Here is a 16770-nt window from a genome sequence, read left to right as displayed (position 1 = left end):
TATATTATATAAATATAAATAATACTAACTTATTTTAATTGATCCTAATTATATTCTAATATTTTTTTTAAACTTAAGTGAAGAGTAAACACCCAACTCAATTCGATTCCTGTCCATTTTATATTAGGACAAGGTGATCCCTCACAAAAAAAAAAAATCATCCACGCTGATTTCTGTCCGTGATTAAAATAATCCATCACGCTCCCTTTCTTGTATCCCCCATCCATAGTTGACAAAAAAATATGATGTGATACTTATCAGTGCTGATCTGAAAGCTAGTTCAGAATCAAGTGTCAACGTGGATTAGGAGAATTGGACAATGGTCAATTTGTCCTCTTGTCACATTCAAAAACGACGTCATTTTTAGGTTAAAGAGGAAGAAAACGTCGTTCTCACTCACATAACCCCCTAAACCCTAACTCGTATTTACAAAATAACCAAAACCTTTGTAACCTTCTTCACGTGAAAGGACAGACAGACAGTGGTGGAAGTAATTATATTGGTGCTAACAAAGGTGCTGACAAGGCCGCTAAGAAGGACTCGGAGGACACTTCTAACTGCGCCATTGACGGAGTCACTGACATCGTGGAATGGACGTAGCTTTTGTCGCCGTTTAGGTTAGTGACAGATTTGACCATTTAAAAAATTAGCACTATCTAAACTCTATTCGTAAATTGCATGTTGGTGTTGGAATGTTCAGTGGTGTTAAAATAGTTTGCCTAGTTGTGCTTTTTTACTGGTTGTACGTTTTTAAAAATATTGTTTCTGTGAATGAAATTTGAAGTTTTTTAACTAATTTATTAAATAAATAATGTTGTTTGTCAGTAGTTTAGATCACTGGCACAGTGAGATCAAATATCATGAACTGAATTTTGATTAGTAGTAGTAATCTATAGATGGATGAGTTTGAAGTAGTTCTTATTTTTCATCATATAGAAAATTTTAAGAGGAATTCACAGAATAAATTAGAATATGTTGATGAAAAAGTGAAGAAGTGGCCACCTTTAGACATTAATTTGGTGAACTTCTTTGATTTTGAAACGTTACAAAAGGAGTTAGGTTACACAGAAAACAAGACTATGTTTTGGTTTAATAGCATGACACCTAACTTAGAATCTGGCTTACATATAATGAGGGGTGATGCTGAGATAAATGACATGAGAATAACAAGAGTAAAAACAAGGAGACAAATAAAATTTATATCTACTTTGATCATTTGGTTAGTGTGCCAGAAATTGTGTAAGAGGAGAAGCAAGCTGAGGATATTATTTTGAGTGACTCATCATCCTCAAGTGATGGATATGAAACAACTGAGAACGAGTTATACAAGCCACTTCTTCCGGGATATGAAGATACTCATAGCAGTGAAATGAGGAATAGAGAAGGAATGAGAGATTGAAGAAAAAGAAGAAAAAAATGGTATCACCAAGGAAGAGAGCTAGTCAGGACCCAGTTGGTGAGGAGAAATATGGACCAGATGGTGAGGTGAAGTCTGGCCCAAATAGGACATTAATCAAGAGTGGCCCAAATAGTAGAGATAAGACTAGACTAAGTAAAAGTGGTTCAGATTATTCTCCAAAGATAGCTAAAAAATAGACTTCCAAGAATTATTCAGGTAGGAGGAGGACACATATTATGAGGGATGAAAAAATTGGGATGAAATGTGAAGTAGGTGAAGGGCCTGAAACAGGGAGTGGTGTGGAGTCTGAAAATGGACTGGATAAGAATACAATGAATTCAAATTCTGAAATTGTTGGAAAAGAATTAGACTCATATTATGACGAGCCTTGTGAATATGAGAGTGAAGCATTTAATAGTCCACTGTCAGATGATGATAAAAGCAAGACTGTATTTGATGCTTTCAATGAGGAGACAGAATATAGGAAGGTTGAGTTTAAGGTATGACAAACATTCATCATAATGAAAAGTTTTAAGAATACACTAAAGGACTATTTTGTATATGAAAGGAAGGATGTAGTGTATAATTGTGCTAGAAATTTTGGTAGTAATCTAGCTGACAGACAATGGGTAACATCGATGTTGGTCAAGAGGCTACTGACTCAGCCTGACTTAAAACCTAAACAAGTTAGGGAGTATATGATTAAAAATTACAATGTACACCTTAGTGAAAAAAAGATAAGCAGGAGACTGAAGGCGGCTAGAGAGATAGTTATAGGTAACGAACAAGTTCAATATGAAAAGATCTTTGACTATCTGATGAAACTACACAAGAGTAATTCAGGGAGTACAGCTATGATTGATGTCATACTTCAGCCAGAGTCACTGTCACTGTTCGACAGATTATATATAAGTTTGGATGCATGTAAAAATGGCTTTAAAAATGGGTGCAGGCCTCTAATTAGGTTGAATGGGTGCTTCCTCAAAGATTACTATGTTGTACAGCTGATATCTGTAGTGGGGTAAGATGCTAATATCCATTTTTTGTTATTGCATATGTTATAGTTTCAGACGAATGTAAAGACACATGGAAGTGGTTCTTGTCAATACTTCAGCAGAATCTAAAAAATTACACTTAATTAGGACTAAATTTTATTTTTTATCAACAAAAAGTCAACTCTATATCTTAATATGTTAAATTGTTTAATGTCATATATTCTTACATTTTTTATGTCTTAATAATACGTAAGATTGATATGATTTAATTAGAATTTGTTTACTGAGATAAATAATTTAGAAACATCTGTGCATGGATGGTCAACAAAATGCATTATTCTCCGCTATCATATTTGCATTATATTATAAATATAATATTGTCTCCAATTAATCATATCCGTTGCTAGTTCTATGTTTTATTGCACCCTATATATATATATATATATATATATATATATATATATATATATATATATATATATATATATATATATATATATAAAATGAGAATATAACTTATAAGATAAATTAGTGTCTAATTACCTTTTTTTTGAAATATTTTATATATATATAATTATTTTTAAGATTTTATTCTAGGACCTTTTTAATTATTAAATTATAAGTTGCATGTTATCTCTACTAACTTATTTTTTATTATCTTTATACATATTTAATAAATAAAAATATAAATCAATACATAGTTAGCATCTATTAACACACTAGTTAATTGGGATTCAGAAACACTCAAACAGATAAAATATATACATGCCTAACAAGAAATGCTTTATGATCCTTGTCTAAATGATAAGATTAAATATCATGACTAAGAAATAAGAGATACTAAAAAAAAAAAATCCACGTGCTAGCTGCTGCCTGCGAAACAAAATCCATTGATGTTTTCTTTGAAATTTTAGTGTTGGAGTTACTCAGACTTGGCCCCTATACATATATAGCAAAACAATCAGCTTCAACATTACACATCGTAATAAAAATTAGATAAGAGAAATTTTAGGTGATCAATAATTTTTCTTTGTTTTTATCTTATCTTTAAATAATACTAGCCTATTGTTCTAGCAATTTCCTTACATTAAATTCTTTTAGAGATTACGTGCAGCATATACATTAAATCCTTACATTAATCCTTTTTTAACATTTTTTATTTTTTATACTAGCCTACACATTAAATCCTTATATTAATCCTTTTTTAACATTTTCTATTTTTTATACTGATTGATAAAAATAAAAAAGAAAAAATATTTTTTTTCTGTAAAATATCTAAATGACATTTTTCTTCGTTTTGTTTATAAAATATACATTTTGAATGATTAAAATAATATATATTTTAGTTTATTTGATTAAAATATCTTTTAATAATTATCATAATTATAGGTATAAATTAATGTTAATTGTTTAATTGATTCAAATATATATGAAAATATTTTTTATTAATGTAATAAATTTTATTATTTCTAATATTTTATCGTTAATTATGAACTATAAAAAATATAAATTAAATCATTTTTGAGGAAATTACAATATATTATGTGATAAAGTATTAAAATTTTTTATTAAAATAACAATAAATATATTATTATTTAAATCAACCAAATAATTAACATAATTATAATAATTGTTAAAGAGTATTCTAGTCAAATAAATTAAAATATATTTTATTTTAATTTTAAAGAGAAGAGAAGTATACATTTTAAAAATGGATTATGCTATGTGTATACCAAAATTAGCATTAAAGTTAATCATTTATATAAAATATATGTTAAAATATAAATACACGTTGAAAATAAATTAAATAATATGTGTATTTTATATATAAATACTTGAATTTAGTAGTTAATTTTAGTGTAGGAATAATATTTTTGTTTAAAAATTAAAAAGTGAAGAATGTCATTTAGATTTTAGACATCTCATAAAAAGAAAAAGTGTTATTTAAGCATGATTTCTTAATGGTGAAAACAACGACTACACGTGGGTTTTTGCGTTTCTTAATACCTTCTTTATCTCCTGGTGGTGATAATAGTGGACTTGAGGGACTTGTTGAACTTGCCGAATGTTCAAAGGGTGGTTCGCTCATTACATCCTGCATCAATACACAGAGGTGTTAAAAACCAGTTTATATATTAAAACCCAATTTTTAGGCTAAGATGAATATGATGAGGATAAAATGTTAATAAGATGATGATGACCTGTGGCGTAGACGAAGCTTGACTGAGATGGGGAGATGTTGCACAACTAATGTTACTACAAGAGAAAGTTGGGCTGGAATTCCCTTCAGCAAAGTCTCTAAATTTTTTGAGCTGTGGCAGTACATGTTGACCAAGGTCTGGCCTATCTTTTCGTCTGAGCTCTGCACAGCTGAGTGCGAGATTGGCAAGGCATAGGGCTTCTTCAAGAGGCCAGTCGGGGACAGAGGGGTCAAGTATCTCACCCAGTGCCTCCTTCTCAATGGACTTCTCAACTTGGTGAGCAAGCCCCATTGGAGCCCTTCCTGTCAACAACTGAAGAAGAATGATCCCTAAAGAGTACACGTCAGACTTCACTCCAAGCATTCCGGTCTGCTGATACTCTGGATCAATGTAGCAAAATGTTCCCGCTGCTGACGTCATGCAGCACTGCGTCACATTTTCTGCCACGGCAGGGAGAAGCCTCGCCAACCCAACGTCGCCGATCTTGCTTACGAAGTTGTGGTCTAATAAAATGTTTCCTGGCTTTAGATCACGGTGTACCAGTGGTTCAGGCTTGGTCTGGTGGAGGAATAGTAAGCCAGTGGCTATGTCTGCCGCAATCCGAAATCTCAGCTGCCAAGATAGAACAATGCCCTTCTTCTGAATCATGCAATCTTCTAAGCTCCCATTCGCCATGTATTCATAGATCAGTATGCCGTGCTCTGGACATGCGCCTACAAGAAGCACCATATTCGGATGCCGTATGCAGCTGAGTATGTCAATCTGCATTCATTTAGTATGCAACATTCTTGAGATGACTGGTCCACCTAATGCAAAATTTAAATAAAAATAATAAAGAATATGTAGTTTATTGAATTACTCATTCCAATGATTGGTCACCTCTTGCTGAAACTGCGATTTCCCCTGAGCAGAATCTTGGCGTAGAACCTTGACAGCCACAGGAGTGTGGTCAAGGTAACATTTATAGACAGGGCCATAACCACCTTCCCCGATTTTTCGAGATTCAGAAAAGGAATCTGTGGCTGCTTCAATCTCTTCTATTGTGTATTTCCTGTATCTTTCATCCGTTTGAGCTAGATTATCCAATAGCTTCCTCATTTCCTCTGCTTCTTTAAGGGCTTTCATTTCGGCATGTGCTCTTCTGTTTGCTTCAGCCTCAGCGATTCTTTTGGCTGCCTCTGCAGTTTCCAGGGCTGCTTTGCTCCTTGCTTTCTCTTTCTCTGCGATTGCCAATGCTACTTCCTGGGCCAATCGTGCCTCGTCTAATTTCTTTTCCTCTTCAACTCTCCAGGAGTTAAGCTCCATTAATTTGTGTTGCGCAGTGAGTGCTTCTCGGCACGCTGTACTATACATTTCCATGGTTTGTTTTAATTCAAGCTTGAGCCTCTTCATGTCGGATTCTACATCATCCATGTTCTGAGAGGAATGAGAAAAAGAGGAGGTTCCAATGCTTTCCTGAGAGAAAGAAAGAGAAATATCGGGGCCGGGGGAAGTGGGGAGAGCGAGGCTACAGCGCAGTGATCCCAAGCTACGATCAGAGCTGGTGGAGACTCGTGAATTACGAGCAGAGGAAGAGTCCATGCAGTCATACAAGACAGAGGAGGAACGCCCACTGCTACTTGGCCTCCCGGAGCTCACAAATGATATGTCGGTATCGGAGTCTGGGCCTAACAGCTCCATGCATGACGACCTTACACTCAACCCCCCCGCCCCCGTTCCCAATGTTTTTCCAATTTGTGATGACCTTGCGGGTTCGTCCTGCCAGCTGTGAGGTTTCATGGATCTTCTATGATCCTTGAAGCTCATACGCCTTGACGATAACTGACTACTTGTTTCACTTGCACTATCGTCATTATTTAGGGCCTGTATATGGCTAAGGAGGGGAGACGCATGCGCTGCTGAACGAGAAGCACTCCTCACTGAAGATATCTTCCCTTTTGATATTATATACACCGTACAGAAATCGGGCGCCCCTTTTGATATGTTGCTTGGTGTACTTGATGACTTGAATCTGCAGGAATGCATGCATACAAACATCAATATTTTATACTTTTACAAAGAGAGAGGACTTCATTTAATTTTTCTTACCTAATAAAGCCATGCCTTGACGCTGCACCAAGCACTAGGTTCTCAATTGCCGCGTAAGACACATATTCTGTTATTCCTTTCACAACGTCAGTGTCTTCAACTAGCACATCAAGGCATTGTATCTAACCAAACAATACATAATTACGCACACATATATCATATATGTATCATTATATATTGTTCTCCACAAGATTAACAAAACACATACATCTTTACGTGTGCAATAGCAGTGGAAGGTACGGAAAAGATCCTTAGTAATATTGATGACATGGTCTCTTTGAGGAGATGAAGATGGAATATTGCTGTTGCATATTATGGCATGGCTGCCTCCAACTGAAAAATAAATGAACATATTATTATTATTATTATTATAATTACTTGTGTGCATGCATGAGAATGATGATGAATGAGGGAAGGGATGGGAGTACTGACTAGAAAGAGGGGAAGAAGTCTTGTGCAAAACGTGGATAAGGACAACAGTTTGGCCTCTGGCTAGAAGGCTATCGGCAGCCCATTTGAGAGCATATCGACTGCCTTTGCTATCCTTATCTATTGCAACTGCCACCAATCCATTCCCCCCTCCCCCCTTTCTAATTACTGATGCCTTTGTACTTGGAAGCCACATTTCATCCCCTATTCGAAACAAATTTACATTATTCACGCATCGCTCGCTTCGATTCAAACCCCCTAAAAGACTACTTCTCAACTAAATCTGAAAAAACGATTTATAGAAAGTAACCCCCAATTTATGGCCAGTCAACCAAACTTTTTCCTCTTGTTCTATTAAAGGAAACAAACAAAAAGAATTAGATTTGCAGTGCCTCCAACCAGCCATCACCATAACGATACTACTATTTGAGATCTCACGTCATTTAAAACATTTATAAATATAGAGTAAAATAAATGATCGAGAAAGTTCAGACGCCCCAAAAGAAATTAATATGCGCTAAATATTTAAAGTAGGGAGGGTAATGTTTTCCTTTTTCTCTTTTAATACGGAGGAACTTTTAATACAAAAAATATTTTTTTAATATCAAAATATTATTTATACATTAAAATACAAATTGTTTTTAGTATTGTTTAATTTCTTCGAACCAATTATTATTTATAGATAAGTAGTATACAGGTTATAAACAAATAGCTTTATTAATATACCAACTCTTATTGAGAGTTAAATGAACATGAAACATGAATTCTAATGATAAATTAAGATGATTAGGTTTGGGTAGAAGTTTAGTGGTAGATATTATTAGATAAATTAAGATGTAATTCATTGATATTAGTGTATATAATCAATTTGATTATAATAAAAATTTCACGCAATGATTGCTGTGGAGACTAGATATAAATTTTATGACACTAAGATATTTGTTTGCCTAATTTTCTTCTTTTTCTCTTTGTTCTGTTATGATTTTAGAGACAAAATGTAAAAAATCTCCTATATAATATATTTTTGCAAAAAATTGCTAAAAGAATTTCGTTTTTAAATTCAACTTGATTCAACTCTTTTTCTCAAGTTTTAACAATAGCGTCATTCCACTTGTATCACTTATAATCTCTAGCCATTTTTGTTGATTTCAAACTAAAAGAAGAATTTTACTTATTCTTTTCGCTGTTTGAATCGGATAATTTTTTTTAGACAATCGATCCCATCCAATCTGATCCAATTTCAAGTGATTTGGATTGTATTTAATTTATTTTATAAATTTAAAAAAAATATATACCTAACAAGTCTCAACATAGGGATGGCAACGGGTCCCCATGGGGGCGGGGACATGCCCCCCGCCCCCCGCCCCCGCCTCCATTATTCGTCCCCGTCCCCGCCCCATCCCCGTGACGGGTAACGGGGGCCCCATATCCGCCGGGGACCCGGGTCTCCGCGGATATCCGCGGATTTTTATAAAAAAATAATAAAAATTGAAAAAAATTAGAAAAAAATTTAAAAAATAGTGTATTGTATATAATTTAGTATTTTACTTACATCAATATCTACTTCAATATTATGAATTACATGTATAGCACTCAAATGCTTAACCAAAAATTCAAAATCAGTAAAATAATAAAAATTTTAGAATAATTATAACAAATGTTTATCCAAATCACAGTAATTATAATAGAAAAAGCAAACAAAGATAATGAAAATGATAACAAATGCTTAATTATAATCATATAAATTATATTTAACTTAATTCAATAATTATAACAAATGCTTAACAAAATCATAGTACACACAAATGGGGTATTCTAGTCTTTTTACATAAACGGAGTTTAAACGGGTCTCCACGGGGCGGGGACCTCTATCCCCGCCCCCGCCCCGTTTAATATACGGGGCCCCGTCCCCCGTCCCCGCGGGTACAAAATCGTCCCCATATCCGCCCCGTGACGGGTAAATCCCCGCGGATATCCGCCCCGCTGGGGATTTTTGCCATCCCTATCTCAACATCAAATTTTAAATAACTAATAATAACATAATAAATCACAATAATATTTTAAAAAATTAGTAATAACATAATAATAAAAATAAAATTATAGATTAGTTAAATAAATATATAAATAAATTTTATTTTAAATTCATAAAATATTTACTAAATAATAGAAATACATTAATAAGATAAAAAATAAAGAACAAATTGAATGTAATATAAGTAAAATTTTAGAGAAAAAAATTAGTAAGCTCCGTCTATTTTTTTTATACTATTCTATTTTTTTACTTTTTATTCTAACCAAACAATAAAAAATGATAATTTTTCTCTTAATTTTTTTCTTTCATTTTTTTTATTTTAATTTTTCCTCAACTAAATAAAATTTCAAAAGTTGAATTCTTTTTCTTACTTTAAAATAAATAAAAGTGAATAATTTAAATGGTGTTAATTCTAATTTTTTTCATTTATGAATCAAAACAAAAAAAAATCTCATTTTCAAATAAATTCTCATCATCTTTAAAGTTCAAACCTAATATTTCAAATGTTAAAAATATTTTTATTTATAATTAATTATTTTAATTTTGTCCAACACTTATTAATCCTCTTTCTTCTTCTTATTTACCCTAATTGACGTATATTTCAACAAGTAGTCTTACTGAAACTGTGAAGCTGTGAAGTCAATCAATCACCATCACTATCACTACTAACTAGTCTATCATCATCACTTAAAGCACCATCCATTTATTTGTATTTTTTTTCTATTTATGTGAAACTTCTCTCAAAAGACAAGTTGTGTTTATACTGTATTTTTTTGCAGTGCTTTAAGATTTATTTTTTTTATTGTGTGCTTCTCTTTAATTAGGGATAAACTATTTTACGTGAGACTTAAGTTTCAAAGAAACAACAAATTGAGACGAATAGATAAGACACCTATACATATACGTACGAGCACTCCGACACGAAGAAATACATAATAACAGAGATCAGATACCATATAACTACGTTGGAAGCATATATATAGATCATAGAGGAATGAATATGATTATAAATTTATAACAATAATTAAGCGTGGGTGTTTATTGGTATGGGGTTTGTGGTAAATGTGATTGATTGAGTAAAATGAGTAAGTAATGGAATTAAGGCAAGGGAACCCGCTTGCGATATTCAGCGAGAGCCCACAAGGGATAGATATCTCTATACATTGGGTAATGCAACATGCAGTTCTTCATGAACACTCCCGTGATCTCCTGCTGGGGCCAATCCCCCTCTTCCAACTGGGAGTTGATGATCAACTTTGCTGCCCTGTGGAGAGGCCTTGCGTCTCTCTCTGCCTGCCCGGCATGAATAAGGCCCATCAAAGCCCATGCCGTGTGAACCACATTTGATCGACTTCCTTCCAGAGGTACGTATATCTACATATATTCCAATTCATTAATTAGGAAGGATTCCCCTAAGCGTAGGTTAATGACCAGCACTTAATCCGTATAACTAATTAATGATTAAAAATCACAAAACCTGCTCACTTCTAACACTCATTATAATTCAGTCAGATAATTAATTAAGCAAACCTTTTGGGGGCTTGAAAGATAACTCTCCCCCCAGCCACCGTCGTCCCTCTGGGTTGTGAGTAGAAAGTTGACGGCTCTGCGAATGGCAGCGCAGTTGCCGTAGGTCTTGCCTGCTGCAGCGAGGCCTCCCAGTGCAAACCACGTTCCGTAAGTGAAGCAAACTCCCCAGTTTCCATACCAAGAACCATCCGCTGTTTGTGTATCTTCAAGGAAACGAACTGCGTTAGCGATAAAGTTGTCGATCTCTTTCTTTCTGTGCCCTGGATATAGCTTCTTGAACAACACCAAAGCCTGAATAGCTGATCCAGTGCACTCTACATATTCGTGCTCCACTACAATGTCCGCAAAAAATTCTGTCGGATTCAGTAACTGAAAAATTGCACACAAACCACCAATCCAACCCAATATATACATTTCATTAGCACTGTTACTGCTGTTGTATTAATATGAATCAAATCAAGCTAGCTAACACATGCAACACTTACTTCCAACCAGTCTTGAGCTCCTGGTGGCTCCCATGCTGCTAAACCACCTTTCTTACTCTGCAACAATGTATTCATCAAATTTCGAAACAAATAAATATTGGTCAGCAACAAGTAGAAGAAGGGGCATAATATATTAATATTCATTAATTAATAATAGCTAGTGTTCACCTGAAGCGACAATAGAAGATTGACTGAATCATATAATCTTTCTGGTTCCATCTTTTCCCCCACAAGCTCCGGTGGCAACATCGATAAAAGCAGACAACACTAACAAATTGAAAACACACAAGATGATAATAATTGGATAAGTAATTATTGTTGATGATGAGAACCTACCAGCTAGCCACTGCTAGTCTGTTCTGTTTAGCTAAGTTGGGCACATGAGTGACAAAAGTTTATATAAAAAAGTATAATTATAACTCTAACAATGAGTGAGTTGTTACCTTCAAACCTTCTGCAGTACAATCAGAAACTTGCCATCCATGGTCTTGATCAGAAAAGGTCCAGGCGCCTTTGGAAATGTGACGATGCATACTCTTAAAATCTCCTGAAGGGTTGTCCCTAACCTGAGACTTCTTGATGAAATCATGGGCTTTAGCAAGAGCGGGAGCAAGTTCATCGAGGAGGTTAGCAGCAAGGAGGGCCTGAACAGCAAAGCCAGCATCCCACTCCTGGCTGCCAAAGCTCTGCATGGTAATTCCATCCTCCGAGACCCAAAGGTAATCCGGGACCCTTGCAAGATGCTTCTTGAAAGCGTCTCCGTCTGGATCTTCCACCCAGCAAGCAAGCATGCACAAGACCTTCTCGACGCAGCCAATGGTTATGTATCGGCTGTTCTCGTCTTCGTAGTGGATGTGCTTCATTGTGACTTGGAGGGCCCTCTCTCTCACCAGTTTATTAAAGGGCCAGCGCGTGAGAAGCGGCTCCGTGAATATGTAGAGGCTATCCCATATGAGGTCCTGTATGAGAGGATGCGGATAGTAGAGATCTTCCTTGGCGCATTGGTGTCGGGCTTTCTTCCAATCAACCTTCTCATAAGGAGGCTGGCCGTAGAGCTCCTGCCTCAACTGGAGGATGAGGGGCGTGATGGGCCCCACAAACCTCTTACCGTATAAGTATGACATAGGCATGTATACCAAGCGACAGTAGCACCACATCTTTGCTGGATGCATAGGAAGAAAGGAAGGAAGGAGCCAAAACTCAGGGGGCATTGGATTGGTTCCGCACCATTCAAAGAGGCCCAGTATCGAAAGCCAAGTCTTTCCCCACGAAGGTATGTGTGTTACACTGCCGTGATCATGAATCCACTTCCTTGCTCTGGCGCAGGCATTGTCTTCACCCCCATCGGGGCCTTCTCCCAGAATTCGCATGCATATGTAGTTGAGTGCAGTGCAGAACATGGTGCTGTGACCCTCTATGTGTAGCCCCCACCCTCCATCTTCGTTCTGGTGATAGTATATGTACCGAAGAATCTCTTTCCGGTGCTCTTCTGGGAAAACCGATTCAAGCTGTCCTGTAATGTACATACAAAACACCTGCAATAATATATATAATACAATTCATTATTGGATACTCTATCCTTCATTCATTAATTTACATTACTATTACTATTCACCATTTCAATCAAACTCTCTTCAATACCACTTTTTTCAACATCAGTCTAAAGTAATTTAATTTTAGAGTAAAATATACTTTTATCCTTAAACTTTGCTAAAAATTTTAAAAATATTCATAAATTTTATTTTATTTTAATTTTATTTCAAAAAATTTCAATTTGCATTAAATATATTTTTGATGGTTAAATTTTTTTAAAAATTTAATATTAATCTAACAATAATGTATGAAAATTATGCATGATTTACTTGTGTTGAGGGTTATTCTTATAAAATTGCTGGTGAATTGGTTTTAATTTTTTTGAAAAATTAGCTGTTAGTGATATATTTGATACAAATAAAAAAATTTTGGGACAAAATTGAAATAAAATAAAATTTAGGAATATTTTTAAAATTTTTGTCAAATTTTAGAAACAAAAAATATATTTTATCCTTAAATTTATCTTATTTTACATTTTTTAACTTAAACTATTTTTTATTAAATTTTTACTATACTTAACTAATTATCCTTACAATCATGTCATCTCGAGTTAAGTTTTACGACAATAGATTGTATGTGAATTCACATTTTTAACTTGAACCCGCTTTTTAGTATAATTTATTTTTCTTCTCTAACTAAATTCTAAAATTACTTTTTTATTATGAAATGAAGAGAGTCATGTAGATCACCAAAATAACACTTAAAAAAGATTGCGACTGAAAAGATAATATAAAAGAACGAATTTAATACTTGACCTCCAACATGACAATTGTTGGACAAAATAATTCAATTGTTAACTTGAGTTTACTTTCATTAAAAACAGTACTTTGTGACGCATTAAATCATGATATTTCAACATCTGCGGAAAAAAATTCTTATTGTAAATAAATCTTAATTTTCTAACCCATTCATACTCCACCCAACTTCCCTAATTTCCTCATATATTGAATCATTGCCTCAAATATTTGACACGCACTAAGAGTTGTGAAATATAAGTTTATGATTTTGAGAATTATTTTATCAAATAATTCAAACTAAGAACAAATTTCATTATTTCAGATTTAATTTAAAAACTTTCTTTTAAATATGTGAATTTTTATAAATATAAATATAAATTATTACTAGTTAAATATTAATTTAAAATAATAATATTTGATGGTCTACTTACCAAGGGAGGAAGGAAAAAGAGTGGACCCGCAATTTGAGCAGGCCAATGGCCATGACTCGTCTGCAATGCGGAAAGATGATGTGCTCCCCTTCTCATTGCTGCTGTGGCCTTCTCGTAACTGATCTCTTCCCCATCTTCTATCCTCACACACTCTATTCTTTGTTTAAAATTCTTTTCCCTCAGAATCTGCACAAGCCACCCTTCAGTCAGCTGCATTCTGTTATATTTGTCATTTTTTTATAATATTATAAAAAAAAGTAGCATTTATCAAAATGGTAATAACCATCACATCCCCTATATCAAGTGTAAAGAGATTTTATGCTTAGGCTGCTTTCTAAAGCGGCTATGCTTAAAAATTCTAGTATGCCTTTGAAATTGGAAACTAAATGATGAAGGAACACCTAGATTTGTTTATTTACAATTTTGATTTATTTTTTCTCATAAAAATGTCTTTTTGAATAATAGTATAATCTTTTGGTGGATAATTATATAAGATTAAATATTTTTTTTATTGAATGTATTTATAATATAATAAGTTTTATATTTAACAGTGAAAGAGTAATTCTCGCCAATGAGTAATAGCTCAAATGACATAGTCTCCCCATACTCAATTAAGAAGTTGCGGATTCGAGTCTCCTATCTGGTAAAGGAAGGAAAAAAATATTTTACATTTTAGTTTATATATTGTACTAGTAACACTCAAAAATAAAAGACTAAAATAACAATAATATAAACACAAACTAGATGTGCAGTAAGCTCAACACATGCTAAAGATGATTGCAGTACAGTTTTATGAAAAAAGGAAAGAATAGAGAAGTTATTAAGTACATCTGCAGAAATAAGAAATAACAAGTTTAGTCTGCGTAATTGAAAAGTTTTTATAAAAAAAATTACAAGAACATAAGTTTTTAATGTCCTTATTATATATTATTAAAATTTTAAATTTTTTTACTAATAATAACTTTAATATATCTTTTAAAAATATATATTAACTAAACTCATAAATGTAAAGTAAAAAATGACTAATATATTTGTAGACATAAATAAATATGGTAAAATATCTTCGCAAATTGTGCTTATATAAATTATTGTCACATCTTGTATTTACACCACTAATCTCATGCTGCGTGAGGATGGAAGCATATCCCTAAAATAATGTGGGGACTTGGGTAACATATAAATTATAATCCACCATTAATTAAGGTGAATTGTTGTTATTATGAAAATAAATACTATACGTCAAAAACCCTTTTATCATAAACTTATCTATTAGAATTACGTGACAACTTAATTTATGATGGAAATACATGAATTACATATGATTTTAACCAAATGTTGTTCACACGAAGAAAGTTTCCGTAAGAAAGGCGGCTAAGGGAATTGTAGGAGTACGGTAAGCAAGTAAGTAAGATGGTGCATGTCGGACGGTAGTTGGGGAATATAATAATAATAAGATAATGTGTTTGGTAGATATTAAGAGTTTCTTTAGTGAATTTTATATTCTTACCATTAATATAAATTGAAAATTCAAGTGCAGTCAATTTTATGTAATATTAATAGTTAAAAATTGTTAAATAATTTAAATAATTTAACTAAATTTTTATTTAATAACTTTCAATTATTAATTTTACGTAAAATTAACTACACTTGAATTTTTACTTAATATATAAAAGGTATTTAAATAGAAGAATTTTAATTTGATTATAAGAAAAATTGTATAATAATAATATCTACGAAATCAAATAGGTTTTTCATATTTATGAAATCTTTCTATCTTTTAAAGAAAATAAAATAAAATAATAAACGTGCGAGGCAAGTAAGGGGTAAGTAGTAGGTAGATGGGTGAGAGGCAGCGGAGCGGTTGGGGTGGTGCGGGTGGTGATGGTACCTGAAAACGCCAAAGAAGGTCGCCGCAGGGCTTGACGTTGAAGCGGTTCTGATAGAAATGGTGGCGAGCAGCCTCAACCTGCTCCCGCTCCTCGGGAGTTCCTGCGTCGGGGTCATACTCCCATGTCTGCCTCCCCACAAAGTTGTTGGTGCTGAATAGGTATGGGTCCTTTCCACCTTCTCCTATCTTCAGCCTCCACATTTTCGCACCCTCCCCTAATTCATCGTATCAAAGATGCGAAATAAATTTTTGTATATATGTATATAAAATAATAGGTAGAATAATAATAAGTAGTTGTGTTAGAATAATAATAAGTAATTGAGAGTTAATAGTTGATAGCTAAATATTTATAATGATCTTTCAAACTAATTTCATAAATATTTAGGTACCAACTACTAACTTTCAACTACTTATTATTATTACTTCTAACACAACTACTTATTATTGTTGTAATAATAGGTAATAGATATTACATACCAACCAGAATCAAATTGTGATCAATATAAAGAATAGAGAATATGTATGCATAAGTGCCTGTGGAACGGGGAAGGGAAGGAAAGCTGAGGTATGAATGTAAATAGAAGCTGAAGCAGAGAAAGCAGGCAGGGGATCGGAAGGAATATGATGACTTCTACTCTTATTTGAAGGGTCCTTGAATTCTGCAGAGCCCTATTTTTATAACACAACATCAACCTTATTACTATTTATTATATTAGCCCAGTGCCACTTCTTATATTAGTGGGAGTGTGGGACACGCCTTGCAAAACCAATATTCAAATATAAATTATTATAAAGTAAAAATCATTTCTCTTATATCTTTGCGGGACAAATCCAGCTCCCTATTGATTATTTTTTGTTCATATATCTTTTGGAAAAGTATACGTTAACAAAAGAGAGTCTGTCAACTATTACCAACACGTGATAAATTAGAATTAAACCATGATTAACTTAGATGTGGCTTT

The 16770-nt window shown here is 33.5% G+C and overlaps 2 protein-coding genes across 3 annotated transcripts; both read right to left on the bottom strand.

The window, feature by feature from the left end:
• Positions 1 to 3087: 3087 nt before the first annotated feature.
• LOC112795504 (U-box domain-containing protein 35-like) lies at positions 3088 to 7431 on the bottom strand. Its single transcript, XM_025837449.3, has 7 exons — positions 7116 to 7431; positions 6892 to 7016; positions 6684 to 6805; positions 5475 to 6606; positions 4596 to 5357; positions 4402 to 4489; positions 3088 to 3333 (listed from the first exon to the last, which is right to left on the bottom strand). Exons 1-7 carry the CDS (start codon positions 7306 to 7308, stop codon positions 3317 to 3319), a joined length of 2439 nt encoding a protein of 812 aa, XP_025693234.1. The 5' UTR covers positions 7309 to 7431; the 3' UTR covers positions 3088 to 3316.
• Positions 7432 to 10094: 2663 nt separating this feature from the next.
• Positions 10095 to 16513, bottom strand: LOC112795505 (beta-amyrin synthase). 2 transcript variants are annotated; one of them, XM_025837451.3, is made up of 8 exons: positions 16290 to 16513; positions 15809 to 16023; positions 13921 to 14106; positions 11603 to 12694; positions 11328 to 11426; positions 11160 to 11216; positions 10675 to 11043; positions 10095 to 10518 (listed from the first exon to the last, which is right to left on the bottom strand). In XM_025837451.3, exons 2-8 carry the CDS (start codon positions 16007 to 16009, stop codon positions 10243 to 10245), a joined length of 2280 nt encoding a protein of 759 aa, XP_025693236.1. In that variant the 5' UTR covers positions 16010 to 16023; positions 16290 to 16513; the 3' UTR covers positions 10095 to 10242. The 2 variants fall into 2 exon arrangements, with proteins under 2 accessions (XP_025693236.1, XP_025693235.1); XM_025837450.2 differs by having other exon boundaries at positions 16286 to 16512.
• Positions 16514 to 16770: the final 257 nt, after the last annotated feature.

Source organism: Arachis hypogaea, chromosome 4 (genome assembly GCF_003086295.3).
Source record: "Arachis hypogaea cultivar Tifrunner chromosome 4, arahy.Tifrunner.gnm2.J5K5, whole genome shotgun sequence".
NCBI classification, from domain to species: domain Eukaryota; kingdom Viridiplantae; phylum Streptophyta; class Magnoliopsida; order Fabales; family Fabaceae; genus Arachis; species Arachis hypogaea.
The sequence above is the reverse complement of the archived record's forward strand: the minus strand, read 5'-3'. Positions and strand labels throughout refer to the sequence as shown.